The sequence below is a fragment of the Molossus molossus genome, unplaced genomic scaffold (assembly GCF_014108415.1).
Source record: "Molossus molossus isolate mMolMol1 unplaced genomic scaffold, mMolMol1.p scaffold_m16_p_17, whole genome shotgun sequence".
Classification (NCBI taxonomy): Eukaryota; Metazoa; Chordata; class Mammalia; order Chiroptera; family Molossidae; genus Molossus; species Molossus molossus.
Genome location: NW_023425352.1, coordinates 65,155,078 through 65,177,198, shown reverse-complemented (window position 1 = coordinate 65,177,198; position 22,121 = coordinate 65,155,078). Strand labels below are relative to the sequence as shown.

At 54.9% G+C, this 22,121-nt stretch overlaps 1 protein-coding gene across 1 annotated transcript in view; it reads right to left on the bottom strand.

The window, feature by feature from the left end:
* The window catches only part of RET (ret proto-oncogene), a 56,009-nt gene extending 35,933 nt beyond the window's left edge, over nt 1–20,076 (bottom strand). Inside the window, exon 1 of the mRNA XM_036264853.1 lies at nt 20,007–20,076. Coding sequence (XP_036120746.1) covers nt 20,007–20,076 — 70 coding nt within the window. The remainder of the gene's footprint in view (nt 1–20,006) is intronic.
* Nucleotides 20,077–22,121: the final 2,045 nt, after the last annotated feature.

The following is a 22,121-nucleotide window of genomic DNA, read 5'->3' as shown; positions in this document are numbered from 1 at the left end:
CCAAGAATTCTGCATTCCCACCTATGTAAATTGTGTCTAAAAACCTGCTCACTGAGGGGCTGTAGGTGGAGCTAGGAAGGCAGATGCTGACCACCGCCAGCAGAAGGACATGCACCAAACACTAGTGATCAGAGATGCTGCCAGTGGGTCGCAGCTCGCAGGGCTGCAGGGAATCCCACGGGGTGTGGAGAGGGCGGGCAGCCTGGGTCTTCCAGAGGCCCAAGAGAGTACCAGCTCTCCTCAGCGTGCCTGCTACCTCCACGGAGGTGGGTTCTTCTGGCTCCAGAGTACCAGCAAGGGAACGCTGTGCGGTGACCTGACAACCAAGCTTATGTGATGAGAGGCAACATATCTTCTGCCGGCTTGTTCTCTTGGGACACACACCCCGGGCCCAGGTCACTGGGTGAGAACCCGTTGCCTTTGGAGCCACCCTGCAAGGAGGACCTTGAAGATAGGGCTTGTCAGGGGGAGATGCTCCGCCCAGAGTTCCCCACCTGTCAGTAGGTAGGAGCAGATGCAGTATGGGCTCCTCCGGGGGGGGCGGGGTCCCCTGAGCACACACTCAGTGGTTCAGGGCCTCCGAGGTAGGATAAGCTGGACTCCTGGGAACCCCTACCTCCAAGTTGATCTACTCGCCCACAACACAGACTACATCTGCAGGGGAGAACGGGCCCTGTCTGCTCTCGGCTCACAGGGCCCAGCCCTGCACAATCCATGTGGGGCCCAGTCTGCTGCTGCCAAAAAGGATTTGTGGGCCAGGCGATGATTGTGAGCAGAAACAGACTCAAATGCACTTCAAATGCCTTCCAGGTGGTTCCTGGAGCAGGGCATGGTTGCCTCAACGCTCCTTGTCACAAACACTTTTAGATGGAAAACATGTGCTCCCAGGTGCAGGGGAGGGAGGGGATGTGGGCGCAGGGCTGGCCTCAAGAGGGCATAGCCTGGGCAGGCCCACGGGGCCCACGCTTGGTTTAAAGCTGTCGTCATTGTCTTGAAATTCTTCATAATTTTAGAACAAGGGGCGCACATTTTCATTTTATACTGGGTCTCACAAATGATGTCCCCAATCTTGGTGAGTGAATGACAGCCTGAGATAGGCCACTGGTGTCTATTTCCATGGCCTGTGGAGTACTGGCCTCCTCTGGGCCTCAGTTTCTCTAAATGAACCAGAGGAGGAAATGCTGGAGAGAGGAGGGGCCAGCGTAGGTGCAAACAGGCCTCACCTTTGCACAGGTACATACTGTACAAACCTCCCACATAATATTCAAAACCACCACGTGCAGATCTCCTTGCTACCCCATTTCACAGTTAGGGACACCGAGACTGGGAGGTGAGGCATGTCGCCAAAGCCAAATAGCTAAAGGCTCTACATCTTGGGGTTCAGCACAGTGGCTAACAAAGTGGTGGCAGGAGTCAGGATAAAGGCAGATGCTGAGACTACTGGGGGGCCCAGGGCCGGTCTGGATGACCACTCCCCATGGCTCGCACCTTCCTGCTGGGTAGAGCTGCCTGGCACCTGTCCCTGGCACTTTGGGCAGGTCAACAGCTGGACTTAAAAGCCTTTCCCATCCATGTCTTCCACCTCTGAAGGCCATGTGGTAACAGAATTCTCCCCACACCTAGCCTAACACTGGTGCCTAGATAGGCATGGCTAGCATCCTCCGGCAGCGGCACCTTGTGGTTCTGGTGCCCTTGCACCCTGGCACCATGCTGAGGGTCAAGAGATGGCTTTTGCTCACATAGGATAGGCAGGTCCTACATCTGCCGAAGAGACCCCAGGAAACTTCATGGCCTGTGTGTGTGCCTGCACACATGGGTAGTATACTGTTTGTGCACATGGGTGTGCAGGATGTGGCAATAGAGACAGAGGCTCACTGGCCCAAGACCCCACCTGCTCCTGTCCAACCCCAGCCCAGCAGGGAAAAGGTGCGGAACGAACATTCAGTGGGGTGAAGGGCCGTCCTACGCCTCGCAAGGCCTCCTCAGTATCTCCTTTATAAGCAACGCCACCCCCCCCCAAGTCTGCCAAGGGGGCAGTGAAGGTTTCAGTCACCCAGCCTCGGTTTTGCTTCTGCCTTTACCTTTTTGTAGTGTGGCAAGGCAGGTTCCAGTGCTCCATACTTGATTGGGATGTTTAATTTATTCATATTTGATGCAGACAGAACATGGCCCAAGTCGTCTCCTCCCTCTTGTTTACTCAACCCTTCCCAAGAGCACACACGTGCATGCATGTGTACACACACACACACACACACACACGATGCCTACCCGGGACTCTCTGAGTACTCCTCTGCAGTGAGCAGGGTAGGATGCTAAGCCTCATCGGTTGAGGCCACTGTAGGCACAGAGGGGCTTCACTCCTGCTTCTGGTCATCACTCCACTTTTTCAAGCTCCTGATGCCTCAGAGTTGTTCTCTCATCACAGTTTAATAACACATATATGAACTCCAGTTCAGTCACTGTGTGTGCTATTTCCTGACTGGACCCCATTCTCTTGCTCACTTAGTGCAGACAAACTGACCCCTGCCAGGCCCTGACTATGGGCTCACCTTTGTCAGCTTTCCATGGTCTGGGCCAGCCCCGGCCATTAGGGACCACACACAGCTCACCTGAGGTTCCTTTGACCTCCTCTCCACCTTCTGTGGTGGATGTACTGCCAACTGACCATATAGGCACCTCCTGGACCAATGCCCTCAGTCTCTCATCCCACCTCTGGGCCTGCCCTCCAGGCTGTTCTGAGCATCTGCCATGGAAACTCACAGAGCCACAGCCAACTAAAAATAACAACATGAAAGCCAGATTTGGGGCTCTTGAGAAACTGTGAAATGGTATGGCCCAAGAAGTGTGTGTGGCCAGCAGCAGCACCTGCTATATGTGTGCAGGGCAGACCATTCCTGTAGGTCCATTCACGGATGGCTCACTCGCACCCTTGGCCAGCGCTGGCTGGTGCAAACAACAGTTTTATTGAGGCCTGCAGTCTCTCCAAGAGACGATAGGACAACGGTCTCAAGGTCCAGGCAGTTCTTACTAAATGCTTTTCTTGCTAAATGTTAAAATGTAGCATAGTATTTTGCAGATACAGATGTAAACAGGATGAGCTTGACAGGAACCCAACCAGATAAGTGTAGCCAACTTCAAAGAAAAAATTAACATGTAATTAACCACATAGTGTATATAAGCAATGGCTAAGCCTCCCTTCAAGGAGACAGAACTTGGATGTGAACTGCCTGCCTTCTTTACTTGCTGCGAGTAAACAGAACTCCCTAACAGCAACCATGTATCAACACCCTAAGCAGCGGACCCCTTCCAGTAACATCTTCGCTGGTAATGCAAAAAGATAGCAGTGTCTCCTCCTTAGGGTGGCCCCTCCCTAACACTCCTCCCCAAGCAGGCCAGCTGCCCCTTGCGTAGAGGTCCCTCCAGCCTCAACCCGGGCCCAGCACCAGTACTTGGCACCATCAGCCTCAGTATTTGGCCTGTCTACCCACAGCCCTTCTCCCACATCCCATTCATGTTTTCTCTTTATTCTAGTTGAATATTTGCTACATAGAAGGAATACATTTTGCATAACATTTACCCTGAAAGTGGACACCACAGCAAAAACATGGCCAGCCTAACGGACCTGAAACAAAACCGCTGCCCCCACATTCCACTATCCACTCCATCCCACTCATAGCAAACATGAACCTGGGTCTTGCCTATCTCTTGCCTTTAAAAAAAGTACTTTTCGCTGTGGCCGGTTTGGCTCAGCAGGAGAGCGTCGGCCGATGAGTCATGGGTTTGATTCTGGTCAAGGGCACGCACCTCAGTTGCAGTTCCTCCCCAGTCCTGGTCGGGGTCGTGTGGGAGGCAACAGGTTGGTGTGTCCTTCTCAGGCTGATGTTTCTCTCTCTCTCCCGTTCTCTCCCTCCTGCTCTATCTGAAGATAAAGAGAAAAATATCCTTGGGTAAGGATTTTAAAAGAAAGTACTTTTACCTACTCTAGACTTATAGGGGTGATCACTTCGTAAGTTATAGAAATGTCTAAGGTGAGCCCTTAGTCAGGGCCTGGCAGGACTCCGTGGGTCTGCACTAAATGAGCAAGAAAATGGGATGGGGGTGTCTATCTAAAACTCACATAATATTGTATGTCAACTGTAACTGGAAAATTAAAAAAACGTTTTTTAAATACTTTCACTTCATTCTTGGAAGGCACGTTAGCTGGGCAGGGGATTCTGTGCGCCGGTGACCTCAGCCCTGTGACGGCAAGCCTGCCACGTCGTCCTGTTTCTGCTGCTGGGAACTCCACGGTCACTGTCATTGCCACTCCCTGGAGTCCTCTCCACTTGCTTTCAGGACCTTTCTGGTGTTCTCCAGTTTCACCACGTGAACCAATTTGCTTGCCTCCCATGCTGGCCTCCTCCCCCAGGTGACGGAAGCACCTGTTCATTCTCTAAACTCTCCGCTAGCAAAGGGCAGCCAGTCTCACAGTCTAATTACTGCCTCTGCTGACACTGTAGTGTTCACCAGTTCACCAGCCCTGACACCTCAGTCCCAAGTGTCAGATGCCTATCTCCACCAGCTTGTCCCACTACCGAGTCCTAGCCTGGCTGCGAGGATGACCCTTACCTGCTCTTCCCACCCTTCCCACCCCAGTCAAGGCCCCTCTCCCCTTGCCCCGTTTAGGCCAAACACCTCGGACTCACCCGGAGCCTTTCCCTCTTCCACCCCTTAGACCAGGCCACAGACTGCCCTCTGCCACACCCCAGCCATGCTCCCTCACCTCCCCCACCTGCACCACACCCCAGTACTCATCCAGTCTCCGAGTCCACTCTTGACCCCACAGGCCACTTGCCAAAGAGCAGCCAGGCTCAGCTGAATCATGTCACCCTCTGTCTGCAGCACAGCATTGACTGTCCACTGCTTGCAGAATAAAACACAGCTTCTCCTCAGGGCGAGGTTCCATCTGCCCCAAGCCCAATTCACTCCTCCCGACTCTCTCAGGTGGCCTCACCTTCCAGCCACACCCGCCAACTCCCTGATGAGTGAACCAATGAATGAATCAATGAAGAACAAACTAATAATGAATAAATGGTGTCATGAACAGGTGGGAAATAGTTGCGCACTTCTGAGAAATGGTCAGAATTTGGGATGGAGGGAGGTGGCGCCGGGGAGGTGGATGAGATCAGACGCGGCTAAGATCCTCTGGCTTGGTCTGACAGATGGACTGACTGTAGCTGGATGAGGCACAGCGCTGTGTGGATGAATGCCCCTCTTGCTCAGGAGACTCATGTGGGTGTGCCATGCCCTCTAGTCCACTAGCCACCCAGGTGAGGCCAGCTGGTGTTGAGCAAACAGCCATCAGACTGAGAACAAAATCATTGACCCGTGTGGGAAAATACTTACTGGTGACTGAAGAACACGGCCAACGGGTAGATGTTAGTCAGCCAGGACATGTGTGCTCACGTGTGCACTAGTGTTCATGCAGAGGCAGGGTCACTTGCTTCACACACCCTGTCATCACTATGCTTTATCTAAACTGGAGGCTGCTTTTGCAAGGGATTGTTATGTAATTTTGCTTTTAGGAAAACACAGATCAGGGGAGGCTCTCCAGCAAATAACAAATTTGGGGGTATGTTTAAAAGGAAAACCACCCTGGTCAGTTTGGTTTACCTATTAGAGTGTCAGCCCACAGACTGAAGGGCCACAGGTTCGATTCCCAGTCAAGGGCATGTGCCTGGGGTGCAGGTTCGATCCCCGGCCCCGGTTGGGGTCATGCTAGAGGCAACCAATCGATGTGTCTCTTTCTCTCACATCGATATTTTTTTTCTTTTTCTTTCTCTCCTTCCCTCCTTTCCACTCTATCTAAAAATCAATAAAAAAAATATCCTCGGGTGAGGATTAACAAAAAATAAATTAAAAAAATAAAAGGAATCTCAATTTTTAAAATTAATTGTGGCAAAACACACATAACATCAAATATACCACCTTAATAATTAATTATGCAGTTCATTGGCATTAAATATATCTACAGTGTTCTGCGACCATCACCACCATTCACCTCCAGAACTTTTCATCTGATAAAACCGAAACTCTGTACCATTAAACAGTAACTCTCCATCCTGCACTCCCCCCAGCCCCAGCAACCACCCTTGATTTTCTGTCTCTGAATCTGATGACTCTAGATGCCTCATATAAGTGGAATCATACAATATCTGTCTTTTGTAACTGGCTTAATTTCCCGTACCACAACGTCTTCAAGATTTATGCAGGTTGTAGCTTGTGTCATAATGTCCTTCCTTTCTAAGGTTGAATAATATTCTATTGTATGGATACAGCAACATTTTGCTTATCAAGTCATCCATCAATGGACACTGCAGTGCTTCTACCTTTTGGATATTATAAATAATGCTGCTATGAATATTGGTGTACAAATATCTCTCTGAGACCTCAATTTCAATTATTTTGAATATATGTCCAGAAATGGTAATTCTATTTTAATTTTTTGAAGAACTTCCATACTGTTTTCCATAGTGGCTGTAACTCTACATGCCCAGTAGGTAACAGTGCAGAGGGTTCCCATTTCTCCACATCCTTGCTAACACTGATCTTCGGTGCTTTTGATGGTAGCCATCCTGATGTGTTAGGACATCTCACTGTGGTTTTAATTTGCATTTCGCTAGTGATTAGTAATGTCGAACATCTGTTCATGTGCTTATTGGTTATTTGTATACCTTCTTTGGAGAAATATCCATTCAAGTTCTTTGCCCAGGTCTGAACTGGGTTTTTGTTGTTCTGACTGAGGTGAAGGAGTTCTTTATATATTCTGAATATTAACCCTTTATCAGATACATGATTGCAAATATCTTCTCCCATTCCCTAGGTTGCCTATTCCCGATGTTAATTGTGTCCTCTGATGCAAAAAGGTTTTGAATTTTGCTGTAGCACAATTAACCTATTTGTGCTGCCTATGCTTTGGGGATCTCAGTTTTAAAGATGTGCCCCAGCTCCTCTGGCACTGCTGGTTTCTGCTGAGGTTCCTTCTTTGGCTGCCAGTAACTCACAGGACCACGTGCGCAGCTACAGGGAGACTTGAATGGCTGACGCGCTCACCATCCTGTGGGTGAGTGAGGGCAGACATGGGCCTGGCCACATGGGCCAACCCTTAGTGCCAGGGCCCCAGGGCCCTCCATTCCCACAGCTGCTGCCTGGTGCCAGCTGCCCAGCAGGCCCCGTGGGGCCTGAGGCCTGGGGCCCACACATGTTTTAGTTTTAATTTACTTTAAGATCAGAAGACAGAAATATAATAAGAATATAGTGGCATGGATTATATTTGTCTTTAAACCAACAGTCATACACATAATTTTAAGTTTTTATGGGGAAGGGGCCCGTGGAGGTCACAGGCCTGGTCATGATGTGGCAGTGGTTCCAGAGTCGCGTGGTCCCCTCAGAGAAGGCAGAGCACAGGTCCAGGCCAGTGGAGCTTGATGCAGAGAACTTCCCCCGCCTGTGTGGCCATGCCTCTTTCCCCGGGTGCCAAGGGGCCAACCCCAGGAGCCTCGTGTGACCACTCCCTGCACCCGGCCAGGCTTCTCATTCAACTCTCCAGCCTCTTCCTGCCTTTCCCTGCACCCTGGGGTTCAGAGGACTCCCAACCTCTCACCTGCCCTGGGCAGTCATCACACGCACCTTCCCCCAGGTGTCTTTCTGACCCCTTTACTTGGCCTCCCGTGACCAGCCCGATGCCTGCAGACATGGCCTGCCGCTGCTGCCATCAGACTCTGTCTCTGGGCCTTGAGCTCACTCTGTCCAGCCTTGCCCCAGCTCCCAGGTGCCTCGCCCGCCCCACCCTCTCTGCAGGACAAGCCCACATCCCGCCCAGCCCTTTCCCCCAGGACCCTGACCAAGCTCTCCTGTGCTCCCTTAACTCGCAGAGTGCTCACCCCGTGCTAACAGGAGCAGAGGCAGACACACCAGGTCCTGGTCTCAGCACAGTGCTTGCGCCACCTCACTGTACCATCACAGCCTCCCAGGGCTACTTTCATGAGCACAATTTCGGGTGAGGAAACAGATCGGAGAGCTCAGGGACCTGGCCAGGCCCCGTGGCAGGGATGGGAGCAGCAAGGCAGGCCTCTGCTCAGGGGCAAGCAGTGGATAAAAGGGCTGCTTCCTCAGCAGCCAAGCCTGTGAGCACAGGCAGGGCCCTGCAGGCCAGCCCTGCTGTGGCATTCAGTAGATGGTACTGACGGGACGGTCACCGCCTCCACCATCCACACCACCACCACCCCTTCTCTTCACCCCCCATCACCACCTCCACCTCCACCACCACCACCACCACTTTGTGGGCCATCCTGAGGCTTCCAGTCAAAAGCAGCTTTGGCAGGTTTGGCCCATACGAGTTGTGGGAGAAAAGCTGGGCTGAAAGGACCTACAGGGTCAGCACTGTGCCTGGCTTGCTCACTGTTGTGTCCCCAGAACCTTGCCTGGTGCCTGGCACAGAGCAGGTGTGAAAGAAAGGCTTGGGCCAGGCTCTAGCAACTTGACGGTCCCCAGGCACCTCACTCTGAGAGCCAGCTGCTCCTGCCCATGGGTCCCTGGCTTAGCTCAGCTGTACCCACTCACAAGCCGATGCTGCCTTTGAGGAAATCTGCTATTTTGTACTAATCTTGCTGCTGTGAATTTAAGCCTCTGTTTGCAAAACCATTGAGAAAAAAACACACCTTTGGCCTGTGTAGGTATATGCCCAACATACGGACAGCACAGTGCATACTAGGCACTCAATAAACACCAGGGCCAGCTCCTGCCCCGACCCAGAGAGCACACTAGTCACCACCAGTGTAGTCTCAGTACCCACCTTAAATTCCTTCCTCCAAATTGCTGCCAACAGCCCTCCGTGGGCAGCCTGTGCGACTGTGGCCACAAGGGCTGGGCTGGGCATACAGCAAGGGCAAGCTTGATGGACCCAGCACATTGGAAGGAGCAAAAGCTCTCCTGGCACACAGTGGGTGCCGGGCTTTCCACAATGAGCTCTGGGACTGTCCACATTCCACGACTAGCTCCTGACCGCCTGTCTGATCAGGGGCTTCACAGCACCATCCCTCTAGCCTGAACCCCTATGGTGTGGCCCATGGTGGGGGAGGGCAGGGGACCCAATGTGGGGTGCAGTGTCTTCCCAAACAACTGTCCTCCTGGGCCCTGGCTGAACAGGGTGGCTGGCAAATTGGAAAAGCAGCTGGTAGGGGAAGAGAGACTGGAGGCCAGCCCTTGCCTCAAAGGCCCCACAGCCCCTGCATGCACAGGAACTCTTCCATGTTTGTGGAAAGCTCTTCCTCATACACCTTGCCTGAGCTATCCATGTAGGTTAGGGACTTCACTCTCCCCAGCCAGCGCTGGGAAACAAGCCCAGAATTCACCTCTTATACTCATGATGGAACTGAAAACAAGGCCCCGTTTTCCTGAAACCCCGACGTCATCCATGCAGCCCTCTGCCCAAGGCAGAGAAGGGGCCAAGCTTGGCTGCGGTTTGGGGAGTTTCTGCAGCCTGGTGGCATGGGAGCCAGCTACCCAGACTCATCCTCTGCCCACAGACACTGGCCTTCTGCTTCCAGGGACTGGGGCCCCAGGCTGCACCCAGCCTGCACCTGCAGCTACCACCTACACTTCCACCCTCTGCCCAGGCCTCACTGAGATGACGGACACTCCTGCCCAAATGTGATTTCCCAGCTGCCGAGTTAACCACCAGCTCCGATGGCAGTTCCTTCTGGCTTCTATGCAGAGGAAACTAACAACTGGGTTACAATTAATGTCTTACTCAGGGCAAGGCCTGGAATAAGAATGGCTGCTCAAGTGGCCTGCAGATGACTGTGTGCGACCACCGGTCCCTTTGGCTCCAGGGCGCTCGTGTCCTGCAGCCCCAGCGTGGGTACATCATCCCTGGCCTGCCGATGTTTGCCCTCTACCCCCCGCACCCTTCTCACCAGTGTTCAGTATTAACCAGCGAGATTCTACAGAGCTCTGGCGCTCTTCCTGAGAGGCCCATTCAAAGTGCTTCACACGCACTGTCCCACTTAATCAACAACTGCCAGAGGCAGGAACGATATGGCCTTTGTCCTATAGAGAGAAAATAAGAAGCAGAGAGAGGCTAAGTACCTTGCATAAGGCCACACAGTGAGCCGGGCCATAAGCCCAGGGTCCCCCACAGGTCAGTGTGCAAAGCCATGGAGCTCCCCTGTTCAGTGACAGCCATGCACACATGTGTAGAGAAGTCAGGGTACCATGACCACTGCAGCTCAAGGGGGAGCTGGAAGGTCATCCTGCAGTCTGGATGTGTCTCCTTGTCATGTCTGAGAGTCGCCCCCTCCACAGAGAGCCTGTCTTCTGGGGGGCTAGGGAACTCCTTCTAAGACCTGCCTCCTTTCTATTTCCATGTGGAGGTCAGGCTTGGGATGTCACAGTGCTCTCACGGGGAGCCTCCCCGCTTCAGCCCTCCTGCAGCAGCTTCGGGCCTGCTGTCCTCTCCTTTCTCCACATCTGCTGCAAGCATGAGCACAGGAGTCCAGCTGGGGGGGGGGGGCTGCAGGCAGGACCCCCGGTACAGCCACCACAGTCTCTGGAACAGAGGTTGAGCCTTCCCTGGGGATGTGGGGGGTGGGTGGCAAAGAAGGCCTGAGACCCTATGCTGGGCGTCTGGAGGTAAGCGAGCTGGGGAAGCCTCTGAGAGAGGCCGGTGTCAGCTGAGCTGGGACCTGGCGCCAGACAAGTCAGCAAAGCCATGAGGGCTCCAATGCGTGCCCAGCAGACCAGAGCCATTCACATGCTACCTGCATTTCAACACTGCCATCAAGCCCCCCGGGAGGCACCAGACCTCCAAGACCTCAATTTCAAGAGTAAAAAAGGAACCCAACTCCAGGGCTGGTGTGGCTGTGTGGAGAATGGTTCATGGTAACCAAGCCCTCCAATGATGAATCTTCTACATGTGACAACTCATACTTCCTTCTGGCCTCAGTTTCCCTATCTGTGAAATGAGAAGGTTGCACCTAATACTGAGGCTCCTTTCAGATCCCATTCTGATTCCCCTGAGCCTCTGTGATGTCTGTGCAGAGCAATCAGGATACAAACTTCCTGACCAGGGGCCAAGAGCAGGGTGGTGGGCATGATGGAACTTGGGGGGGGCTTTGGCCTAGGCAGCCCCTGTGGGTGAGGGGCAGGGCCTGTAATAAGATTAGAACACGCATGCCCTCCTAGATTATAATAAGGCAAGAAGACATGAGCCTGAACACGAAGGAGAGACTTCAGCGTGACAGGGGGAAGTGGACAGGCAGAGCAGCCCAGCTCCTTCACCTGCGCCGCGAGCCCTGGGTCCTGGCCTTTCTGGGTCTGTTCCCAGCTGTGAATTCCTCCCGGAAGCGCTGCTGGGACAGCCCAGGCACAGAGCACCTGCTGACTGAGGCCAGTTCACCTCCTTTCTCTCTCCTGACTGTGGGATTAGATCTGCCCCAGCCCGCAAAGGCTTCCTGCTACACTCGGTCAAGGCCTTCCTGCCGTCTCGGTGGGCTCCACAGCTGTGCAAGGGACACTGCTTCAATAAGCACCACTGCCCCAAGAAACTGCTTCAGCAGACTGGCAGCATGCTGTCACAGTGCAGTTACAGTGATGCACCTCATCTGCCTGTTTGGCGAGACAGGGGGGCCCTGGGCTCCCCATCTGCTGAGCCCTGCCTTGTCAGGTGGGCTGGTGGGTCATTGATTCCCGGCACCCCTCCCCTCCCTTGCCCTTCACAGGGCAGTCTCTAGGCATCAGGGTGTCACACATAAGTTGTACACCATTGCTTCTGGGACGTTTGAACTCAATGTGGCTTTAGGGTCCAGGTCTTCTGAGAATGTCCTCAGGTCTCAGTGTGGTCATGGTGACTCAACCCCCATAGGAGGACATCAGCTACACTCACGTCCTCCCCAGAAGGGACCTAGGGCTCAGACACTGACAGAAATGCCACTGGATGAAACTGCTTCTCAGAAATACTAGAAGATTTGATAAAGCAAAGTACATCCAACAACAAAAAGATAAATCATCCAATTAAAATCTTGGCAAAGGACCTGAATAGATATTTCTCCATAGAAGACATGAAAGGACAAGAAGCACATGAAAAGATGTTCAACATGACTAATCATTAAGAATACACAAATCAAAACTACAACGAGATACCACTTAGTATCCAATAGGATGGCTATAAACACACACACACACACACACAAAATGAAAAACAAAAGAGAAAATAAGTGTTGGTGAGGATGTGGTGAAATGGGAATCCTCACACACTGTTGGTGGGAATGTAAAATGGTTTGACTAATGGAAAAGAGTTGGCAGTTCCTCAAAGAATAACACTTAGAATTACCACATGAGCTGGCAACTCCACTCCTGGGTTTACACCGACGAGAACTGGAAACGGGGTTCAGACACATGGATGTTCACAGCAGCACTGTTCACAGTGGCCCAAGGTGGGTGCAGCCCAGATGTCCACCAACAGATGACCGGGTCAATGAATGTGGTTCTACGTGCAATGGAACACTGCTCACCCTTAAAAAGTACTGAGAAGCAAGGATACACGCTACACGCTACAATGTGGATGCATCTCAAAAAACACCAAGGTGATGTTTGTGAGAACAAAACATCCACTTATGAGAACTGTCCAGAATGGGCATCTCCATGGAGCCAGAACACAGAGTAGCAGTTACCAGAGGATGGGACTGGGGACAGGCAGCGCTGCCTGTTGGAAGTGGGGTTTCCTTTTGGGGTGATAAAAATTGAGGGAACTAGTAGAGGTGATGCCTATGCAAATGCCACTGAATTATTCACTTTAAAAATGGTTAATTTTATGGTGAATCTCACGTCAAACAAAACCTGTTAATATTTGCCACCCTGTCCCTCCCCTCCCTCTCCTAGCTGCTAGGCCCAATACAGGTGCCTCTGTACTGACCAAGAGAGATCGATCTGACACAAGCCCCAGAGGGGACCCTCAGGAGGGTGTGGCAGGATTCCAGCCCATGCAACATGGCCCCTCCATGTTTGCTGTGGCCCCTCCAAGCCTGGCTGCTAGAGCTCTGTGCTGTGGGGGTGGCTAAGCAAGTGTCAGGAGCAGGAGACACACAGACTGCTGCCTCAGTGAGACCGTGGGGGTCTCTGTCACCAAGTGCAGTCCCGCCTGCCCTGCAGACACAGGTAGGTGGGAGGCTGGGGGAGCAAAGAAAATCCCAGCGGATCCTTGGTCAAAACTTTTCAAGGTTCTGTGGAGTCACAGAAGGCTCAACCCCTGCCAGGCGGTGCTGAGCAAGCATCAGCCCTGCTGCGCAGGCAGGCGCTGCACCCACTCCACGGCCCTGCTGCGCAGGCAGGCGCTGCACCCACTCCACGGCCCTGCTGCGCAGGCAGGCGCTGCACCCACTCCACGGCCCTGCTGCGCAGGCAGGCGCTGCACCCACTCCACGGCCCTGCTGCGCAGGCAGGCGCTGCACCCACTCCACGGCCCTGCTGCGCAGGCAGGCGCTGCACCCACTCCACGGCCCTGCTGCGCAGGCAGGCGCTGCACCCACTCCACGGCCCTGCTGCGCAGGCAGGCGCTGCACCCACTCCACGGCCCTGCTGCGCAGGCAGGCGCTGCACCCACTCCACGGCCCTGCTGCGCAGGCAGGCGCTGCACCCACTCCACGGCCCTGCTGCGCAGGCAGGCGCTGCACCCACTCCTCGGCAGAGCCTGCTCCTGACCCACCCTCTGTGCTCCAGAAAGGAGCGAGCGGCAAGCAGCAGAACCCACAGGGCTGGAAGGACGGGCGAACAGAAGGCAGGAGGACAGAAGGCCGGTGCCCAGGACCAGCCTGGCTCACGTGTTTCACTGTCTCTGCCTGTTTCACTGGCCAGAAAAGTTTGAGGATGAAACTCAGTAAACTCTCTCTCTGTCTGCTCAGAGGCCCACCATCACCCCGAGTATCCCCAGCTCAGGCCCCACATTCACTTCCACCCTCGGATCCTGGCACAAAGAGCATGTATCTCTCCCAGCATTGCCCAGCTATTGGTTACATCTTAGCAAATTACATTTCTTCTTTTTCCCTTTCTGGAAGGGTGAGAATCATTAGAATTTTCTGGCAATCACATAGGTACATGTGGTGTAGGGGTGGACTAGAACCAGTTCTGATGACCACTGTCTTGCCAGAGGCTTTCTGACTGTTTTAGCAGCAGAACCCTTTCTCCAATCAGGGCCCAGGCCAGGGCTGGTGCTCTGAGCAGGGCTCGGAGCTTTGCCCCACTGCTCTTCCTCCAGGGCCACTTTGTCCCTCTGGAGCCCAGACTTCTGCACCCCATGTTACAGAGGGGCAAGGGCCCAAGATTGTAATGAGGTGCAGCTACTGGCACTGGAATCTGGGAGGGGCCCCAGGGGCCCCAGTATCTGGATTTGTAGGGGCCCAGGTGCTTTCCCTGAGCAGGTGTGAAGGGCACCAGCCCTGGCCCCACTGAACAGTGCTGATGTCATGGAGAGCCTGCATCGGCTGGCCCGCCAGGTGACCTTTCCACGGTGGTGCCCTGGCTGCTGTACTTTGTGGAGCCACCCACAAGGCAAAAGCAAACAGAGGTGTTTGCTCAAGGCTGGCCACCTGCTCCCCTTGAGGGCCCAGGTGTGCCTGGATGCCTCCCTCAAGATCCCATTTGCATCACTTTCTTCACAGCCACACTTTCTAGGGGCATCAGCTCCAGCGGGGTAGAAGCTACGGGAACAGTGGCACCTTGCTGCCACCTCTCACCTCACCTCTGCCTTGCCCACGGTTCTCATGGTGGACAGCTTAGAGGCCCAGCAGCTTCACAGCCTCCAGCCTTGGGGCAGGAGGTGTCCCAGAGGCTCCCACAAATACACAGCTGTGAGGCCAGTGCAATGGAAGCCAAAGCCTGGTCTGGCCCCAGAGCTCAGGGAAGGTGAGTGGTGGGAGAAACAGGTAGGGAGGGAGGGCAGGAGAAGGGCACAGTCCACAGCACAGTCCACAGGAGTTCCCAAGTGTCCTGGAGCTTCAGTCAGAAGAAGGCCTGTCCACTAAGGTCCTCTGAGATGAGGCACAGCCCTGATTCGGGAGACACAGCCTCCTCTAAACTGCCAACATTGGTCTTGGGCTGCCACTCTCTGCCACTTGGGCAGGGAAGGGAAAGCCAAGTGGGCTCTGGGAGGCCTAAACCTTCTCACCTCTTCAAGTTCCCCAGGAGTGCCCTCCCCTGCCCACAGAGGGACACCCTGGGCCTGACCTTGCTGAGTCTTATTGACCTCTCCACTTCCCCCTCAGCCTGCCTCCTGCCTCCTCTCCATCTGAAATCAATCTCTCTCTCTCTCTCTCTCTCTCTCTCTCTCTCTCTCTCTCTCTCTCATTAAGTGACATCTTCCTTTACTGGCCAAGTCTCCCCCTGCAGGTAACAGCTCTGAGGTGAAAGGGCCCTTCTGGTGTCCCACTGTGTGTCCCCAGCCCTGGGAAGTGCCCTAGGCAGCAGGTGGTCCCTCAGGGAGTGTGTGTAGACTAATGACTATTACTGTAATTATTACTATTGAGTCACTCAGAAAAACAACTGCAAAAACTAGAGGAGAGGGAGGAAGATGATGGTGACAGCAAGGGGAGGGGTCTGTGATGAGTGGCAGCCAGGGTCAGGAGCTTGCACAGGACCCTCCACCAGGAGGTGTCCTCCTCCAAACCCAGAAGGAAGAAAGGGCTCCACAGTGGAAATGTGGCTACTTCCTCAGGAGAGAAGTGCTACTTTGAGGGGCACTTCTCCAACTCGGCCATTTTTTCTGGGTGCCAGGTTGAGTGCTTTCTTCCCCCAGCCTGTCCCAGAGCCCTGGGGAGGAGGCCCGGAGAACAGTGCACGGCTGCACACGTGCCTTCTAAAGCCCAGCCCCCCCGCCCACCTCAGCTCAGTAGCTTCTGTGAGGTGCTTGTTCCCTAGGCAGAGGGTGGGTGCAGGGTACACATTCCAGGCCTGGTCCGCCAGCAGAGACCTCTTCCTGGGGCCAGCTATTATAGGGCCATATCTGGTGGCAGCCCCAGGCCCACAGGACTCGCAAGCATCAACTAAAGCACCAGTCCCACCTGAGAAACCAGCCAAGACCCAGAGGGGCTCTGCTGTACCCAGAGCCCCTGGAGGCTCAAGCGGACAATTCACCAGTAGGGGAGCAGGCTCCGAGCCACCTTCTCTTCCCAGAACACCTCCTCAGCCCTGTCCCTGGTCCCCACCACTGCTGGCCCAGAGAACGGGCTTGCTTAAAGCCAGAGGACCAGGGGTGGGGTGTCACTAAGTCCTCTCTTTGGGCTCAAGTTCACAGGCTATGGGAGCCTCAGTTTCCTCACCTGTGAAATGGAAAAACAAGGTACCTCCTTCAGACTTTTGTGAGGATACAGTGAGCTAGCAGACAAGCAGTACTCAGCAGAGACCCCCTGTGGGGTGTGGCTACTGTTGGCATGAGCCTTACTCAGTTAAGACCGGGAATCCTAGGAGTCCTCTCTCTGCTTGCAGAGGGAAGGCCTCAGGGGAGGTGGCAGCTTCAGGGCCCTCAATTCACCTTGGCATCTTAGGCTCTATTTTAAATGATACCATAATTTAAAAAAATATGTTTTTATTGATTTTTAGAGAGAGAGGAAGAGAGAAAGAGAAACATCAATGTGAGAGGGAAACATCAATCAGCTGCCTCCTGCATGCTCCCTAATGGGTGGGATCAAGTCAGCAACCAGGGTATGTGTCACGAATAGGAATCAAACAGCAACTTCTTGGTGCATGGGACGAAGCTCAACCAACTGAGCCATACCAGCCAGGGAGATACCATAATTTTTAATTAGTTTTTTCCTTCCCTTGCTAAAAGGCCATTAGCTTCCCATTAGGTGAACGCATCCCATTTTCTCCACACCACCAAAGAAACAGTGATTTACTTGGCCATCCCTAAAGCAGTTCTTCAGAATAAAAGCAGTTTAGCAAAGGGCTCGATAAACTTTACTGTTTGTGCTCTATTCTCAGGCCCTGTCCTTAGGGACCCATCAGCTGGCTCAACCCCTCTGTCTCTGGGTAGGGCAGGCACTTACGGGGCCTAGGAAAGCCAGTGTGGGACACAGGTGGCTCAGAGGCCTGAGGGGCTCAGCAGAGTGGAGAGGGGCCTGCCAAGCATGGAAAGTTTTCCCTTCTTTGGTGCCAGGGAGTCAAAGGTCTGGGGGTCCCCAGGCAGAGAGGGCAGGTCCTTCCTTGCAGCAAGAGGTGATGAGTAAAATGGGATCCAAGAAAGCAGATCAGGAAGATGAGAGATGTGAGTCCTGCTAAAGAGCTGCAGAAGGTCATGAAGGTGGTTCTGGGTAAGGGGTCAGCCTGAGACATGCAGGGGGAGCCCCAGAAGTCGGGATTCTGATTCCTCATCTATGTAACAGGGGTGACTGTACCTGTGCTGAGCAGGAAAAGGCCAGCAACGCTTCTGAGAAAAGCTTTTAGATGGAGCTTCCCTAGCTTTGGGTCCAGGTTAGTGGGGGCAGATGGGTATGAGGGGGTGAGGGTTAGGTGTCCCTGTGCATATGCAGAATCCCAGTGTGCGTGAGTGGCAGGGAGGGGGTCTGGGTTCCCTGGATGAGGGTGGAGTGTGAGGGGGCTGTGGGAGTGTGTCCACAGGCACCATGAACACATATCCTTGAGAAAGGGCAGGAGCATATCTTGGTGATGACTGAGGGCGAGTGTGAGCAGGGATGCAAGGGTGTGGGTGAGGAGTCCCGTCCTCCTCTGGGAGTCGGTGCCTGGGATGGCACCTTTTTCTGAAGGTGTGTGTGGTTACACATAATGAGTATGTGCACATGTGGGGTGGAGATAGGTGCTGTCAGTCTGCTGATGACCTAGCTCCGGGCCTCTCTCGGGTCTTCCAGCCCATCCCTACCACCCCTGAGGCAGTGGTGCTCCTTTCCCTGCGCTCTGGTCTCAGCCACTGCCTCTTTATCTGGATTGCCTCGGAACCCCCTCCTGTCAGTCCCCCAGCACAGCTGGGAGCTTCCCATCTTGGGAAAGTGTCTGGCCAGCAGGGGAATGGCTTCATCCTAGAGGTTCAGCCCATCCCCCAGGCAACAGGCCAGGCCACTGGAGCACCGCATCCACAAGAGGGCGCTGGGAGGCTGAGCTGCTTCCAGCCTGGGTGGGTCTCGGTGCAGCGGCAGGCACACTAGTCGCAGCTTGGAGCAGCTCACGGAGAGTCAGGCTCTCCAGCTCCAAAGGGTGCCCACAGGCCTCTCCGAAGGCCCCAGCTTCTCCTCCGGGGTGCTGTGGGTCCACTTCTCCACTCTCAGTGCCACCAATCGTGGTTTCTTGGTCATCCCAGGGGAAGAATGGGTGGGGTGAAGGGCTCACTTTCCCTGGATTGGAGCGCCTCCCTTCAGCCACCCAATTCCACTGGCCAGCTGTGTAGAAAAGCCACCTGTTCCTGCCATGTGACACAGGCCAACCCTCGCAGCTGGATCGCACAGTTCAGTCCCTGCAGCCTCAATGGGCACACTGGCTAATCAGAGGCTGTGGAAGGGCACTGGGAAAACCTCTGGCAGGAAAACCTTTGCAGGTCTGGAGACTAGCCTGTGAGACTGCCCTGCTCAAACTACGTCTGGCTCATACCTACCGTACTACAACCCCACAATTACAAAGTTGCAACCCAACAGTTACAAGAAATCTGTACTACACCCTGTTTATGTTTACTTCTGCCCTGCCCGTTTACAGCCTCCTGCCTGTCTTTCTCCTGTAGTACTTTGATCTCAGGGGCCCAGTACTGGAAACAACACCCCCCCCCCCCAATCTTCCCCAGGGCGAAGAAAGGGCATCTTACTCTGGGTACTATTCTGGATTCAGTATCTGCTCCTTAAGACTGGGGTCCAGTCACACCAACGAAGCCTTGGGCAGGCCTGTGAACGAGTTTGTGCAGGACCTGAGACTAGAGGCAGGGAGGGTGCCATCTCCTCTTCTATTCCCAAAGGCCACAGAGAGAAAAAGGTCTTTGTAAGCAGTGGGGGAGGGTGGCCAGTGCTCCTTCCCTCCGAGGGAAACTTGATGGATACAGAGGTACTGCAGGAGATCAGTCAGGGACCGTTTGAGGGAAACTAAGATGCATGGCTAAGGCGGTCAGGTTCTGCAGCCTCGGGGTTCATCTGTTAGGGCTTGGGAGTGGGAGCGGTGACCAGCCTTTGCAAGGCCATATCTAATACCCTCAGCACGGATGCGGTAGTACCCAGGCACATAGCACACTCCAGGATGGTCAAAAGCTCTTGGTAAAGGTTGGCCCAGAGCCTTCATATGGACCCAAAGGCCGCACCATCAGGTGCCCCTACCTGGCAGGGGCGCGCGACTCCTAAGCAGCCTGGAGCTAGACCATGGCAGGCCCTCTGCCTTGTTGCGCTGGGCCAGTCTGGGCGAGCCATAGAAAGCAGCCTACCAAGAAACTACAGGCTTTTAGGTTAAAAAAAAAAAAAAAAGATTTGGGAGGCAAAAAACGCACGAATAAAATGCAACCTTGTATAAAAAAGCAGATGCCCTCCGCACCCCGTGGCAGGCCGGCCAGGAGATGAGAGCGGGAGGAGGAATGTACCGACATGGAGCACGATCTTCTGCAAAAACTGAACTCCCTGCGCAGGTCGCTGGCTTTCTAGGGCTACCTCACTCGTCCTCCCCTACCTGCGTCGGAACCGTGACCAGATCAGTCCGTTTCGTCCCAAGCACCACCGGGCTGGGACGCGCGGCTGCGGCTCGTACCCTGGGCACCAACCCCCGCTGCCCGGCCTGGCCCGCGTCCCGTTCCGGCCCGAGACCCGCCCAGCCCCGGCCAGAGACGCCCTGCCCACTGCACCACCTCGCTCCCTGCCGGGCCTCTTCGGCCCGCAAATGCGCTGCCTGCTGTGCGCCGCACACAGAAAGGCATTTTCGAACGTGTCCACTCCGCCGCTCTGCGCGCGGCGCCAACTTCGCTCCGGCCGCGGCGGGAACCGGCCGCCAGCAGGACTCACCTTCGCTGAGCATCGGCAGCAGCAGCAGCAGCCACCGCAACCCCGCGGTGCCGGCTGTCGCCTTCGCCATCGCCCGTGCGTGCCGGGGCCGTGGCAAGAGGGATGGCTTGGGCTGGGGGTGTCGGCGGCGGGGTGCTGCGCTCAGCCGGGCCGCCTCATCCCTCCCCGGACGCGGGGTGCACTGCGGACGCGGAGCGTTGGGGAGCAACTCCAGGCGCTGTCCGGTGCTGTGCGCCGGGCTCCGGTCGCGGGACTCCGGCGAAGCGGGCGCGGGCTACGAAGGAGGTGCAGACAGGGGAGGGGCGGGGCCAAGGGGCCGGCGGGGTGCGGGGAGGGGCGGGACTCGGGAGTACCGGCGGGGCTACGCCTAGTGCGAATCAGACGAGGGGCCATTAGGGGACGAGCGCTGGACGTCGGGTGTGGGCACGGGCTGGGCTGGGCAAGAGTAGGAGCGAGGTGTGGGGCGCCGCGTGCGGGTCAGCCATCCGAAGCCCAGTGCGAGCCCCTCCGCAAGCCACCCTTTCCTAGCCTGTGCTCCAGCCAGCGACCCCAGCGCTTCGCCCTTCCCCACCGCCCACCGGGGCAGGGAAACTACGCGGGGATGTGGAGTCTGGGAGGCCTGGCTGAGATGCGCCCGAGCGGACGTAGGGACGAGGCGGGTGCCCCGCCTCCTGGCTCTAGGCGCGGAGCGCATCCTCCGCCATTTCTCAGAGCGGGGTTGCGGTGGGAGCGCTGCCTCTTTTGGTGCACAAAGTGAGATAAAGGAAGGGCCAGGGCAAGCACAGGGGAGCCCGAGCGCTTTTTGCGCCTTTTGAACACTCCAGGGGCGAGACTGAAGTGTGGCTTTCAATGTCAGCGTTTTTGGTGGAGGAGAGGGTAGGGGTCTTCTAGGGACGTTTGTGATACCCCCTCCTTAGGACTGGTCCTACCAAGGAGAGCAGGAAACTGGCTCTGGCACACCTTTCAAAGAGATCTGGCGCTGGTGGCCTAGTGGGGTGCTTGGAGATTAGATCCCCCTCCTCAACAGAACTCTTTGGATGTGGGATTGACTGGGTAGGAGAGCAGATTGAAGGGGAACTGGGGCCCCAAATAATTTAATTTTTGCCCAAAGAAATGATGCCCACAAACACATATACTCTTAAAAAAGGGAAACTCGAGACCCTTAACGTGGGATTCCTGCGTTGAGGTTGGAGATGGATTATATGCCTAAGTGGGAAAAGTCCACTGTTTTGCTCCCACCCCCTTTCTACTTTTGAGGTCTGGCCTCCATCTGGGCCAAAGGAATGGAATCACTGGGGTGGGAGGGTCCAGGGTACCTAAGCCTGAGGTGCTGTATTTCAGGATCTTTTCTTCCTGCTGTGCACAGAGCCCCACCCTCTTGCCTGGCTGAGCTCAGAGCTGGATAAGAGATCTGCACATCACTCTGCAGATATGAAGTCAAAGTGAAGTCACTTCATAGGCAAGAGGAGGAGCTGCCAAGACAGAGGCTGGCTGGGGGCTCTGCCAGCCAGGATGTCCGGAGTGGGCCTGCTGGCAGGAGGCCAGTGCACAGTGTTGCCAGCTCAGAAGAGCCACCCTGCAGCCATCAGACCTTTTGTTCCTTGCCATACATGTCCAGGGCCCCAGACCCTCAGATACATGGGGCTGGAGTTGGCCACAGGGGCTCTTGTGGGTGTAGACAGGCCCTGCCTCTGGTACTAATGGGTACTAAAGCTGCACACTCAGGACTACGTGCAGGGACGGAATCTGAGTAGGAAAGGAGGACCTGAGGGGGCTTCTTTGTTAGGAACAGGCTCCTGTGGCAGAAGAATGCAGAAGGAAGAGGGGTGGCTTGGCTTATTCTTCCAATCAGCCCCTCCCCCCAAACCTCCCAGGGAGCCTCTTCCACCCTCTCTCTACCTCCACCTTTGGGGGTCTTGAGTGGACACCTGACACTATGGTGAGGGCATTGTCTCCTTAGATCAGTGTCTGGTGGGGCCTCACATGTGTACCACTGTACGCACGTCTATGCATGACCCTCGTGCAAGGCTAGGAATCTGACCAGAGGGGTACCCAACAGAGGGCAGGGATGGCCTCAGACTGCAGATGGGGAGCGACTCCGCCCTGCCTGGGACT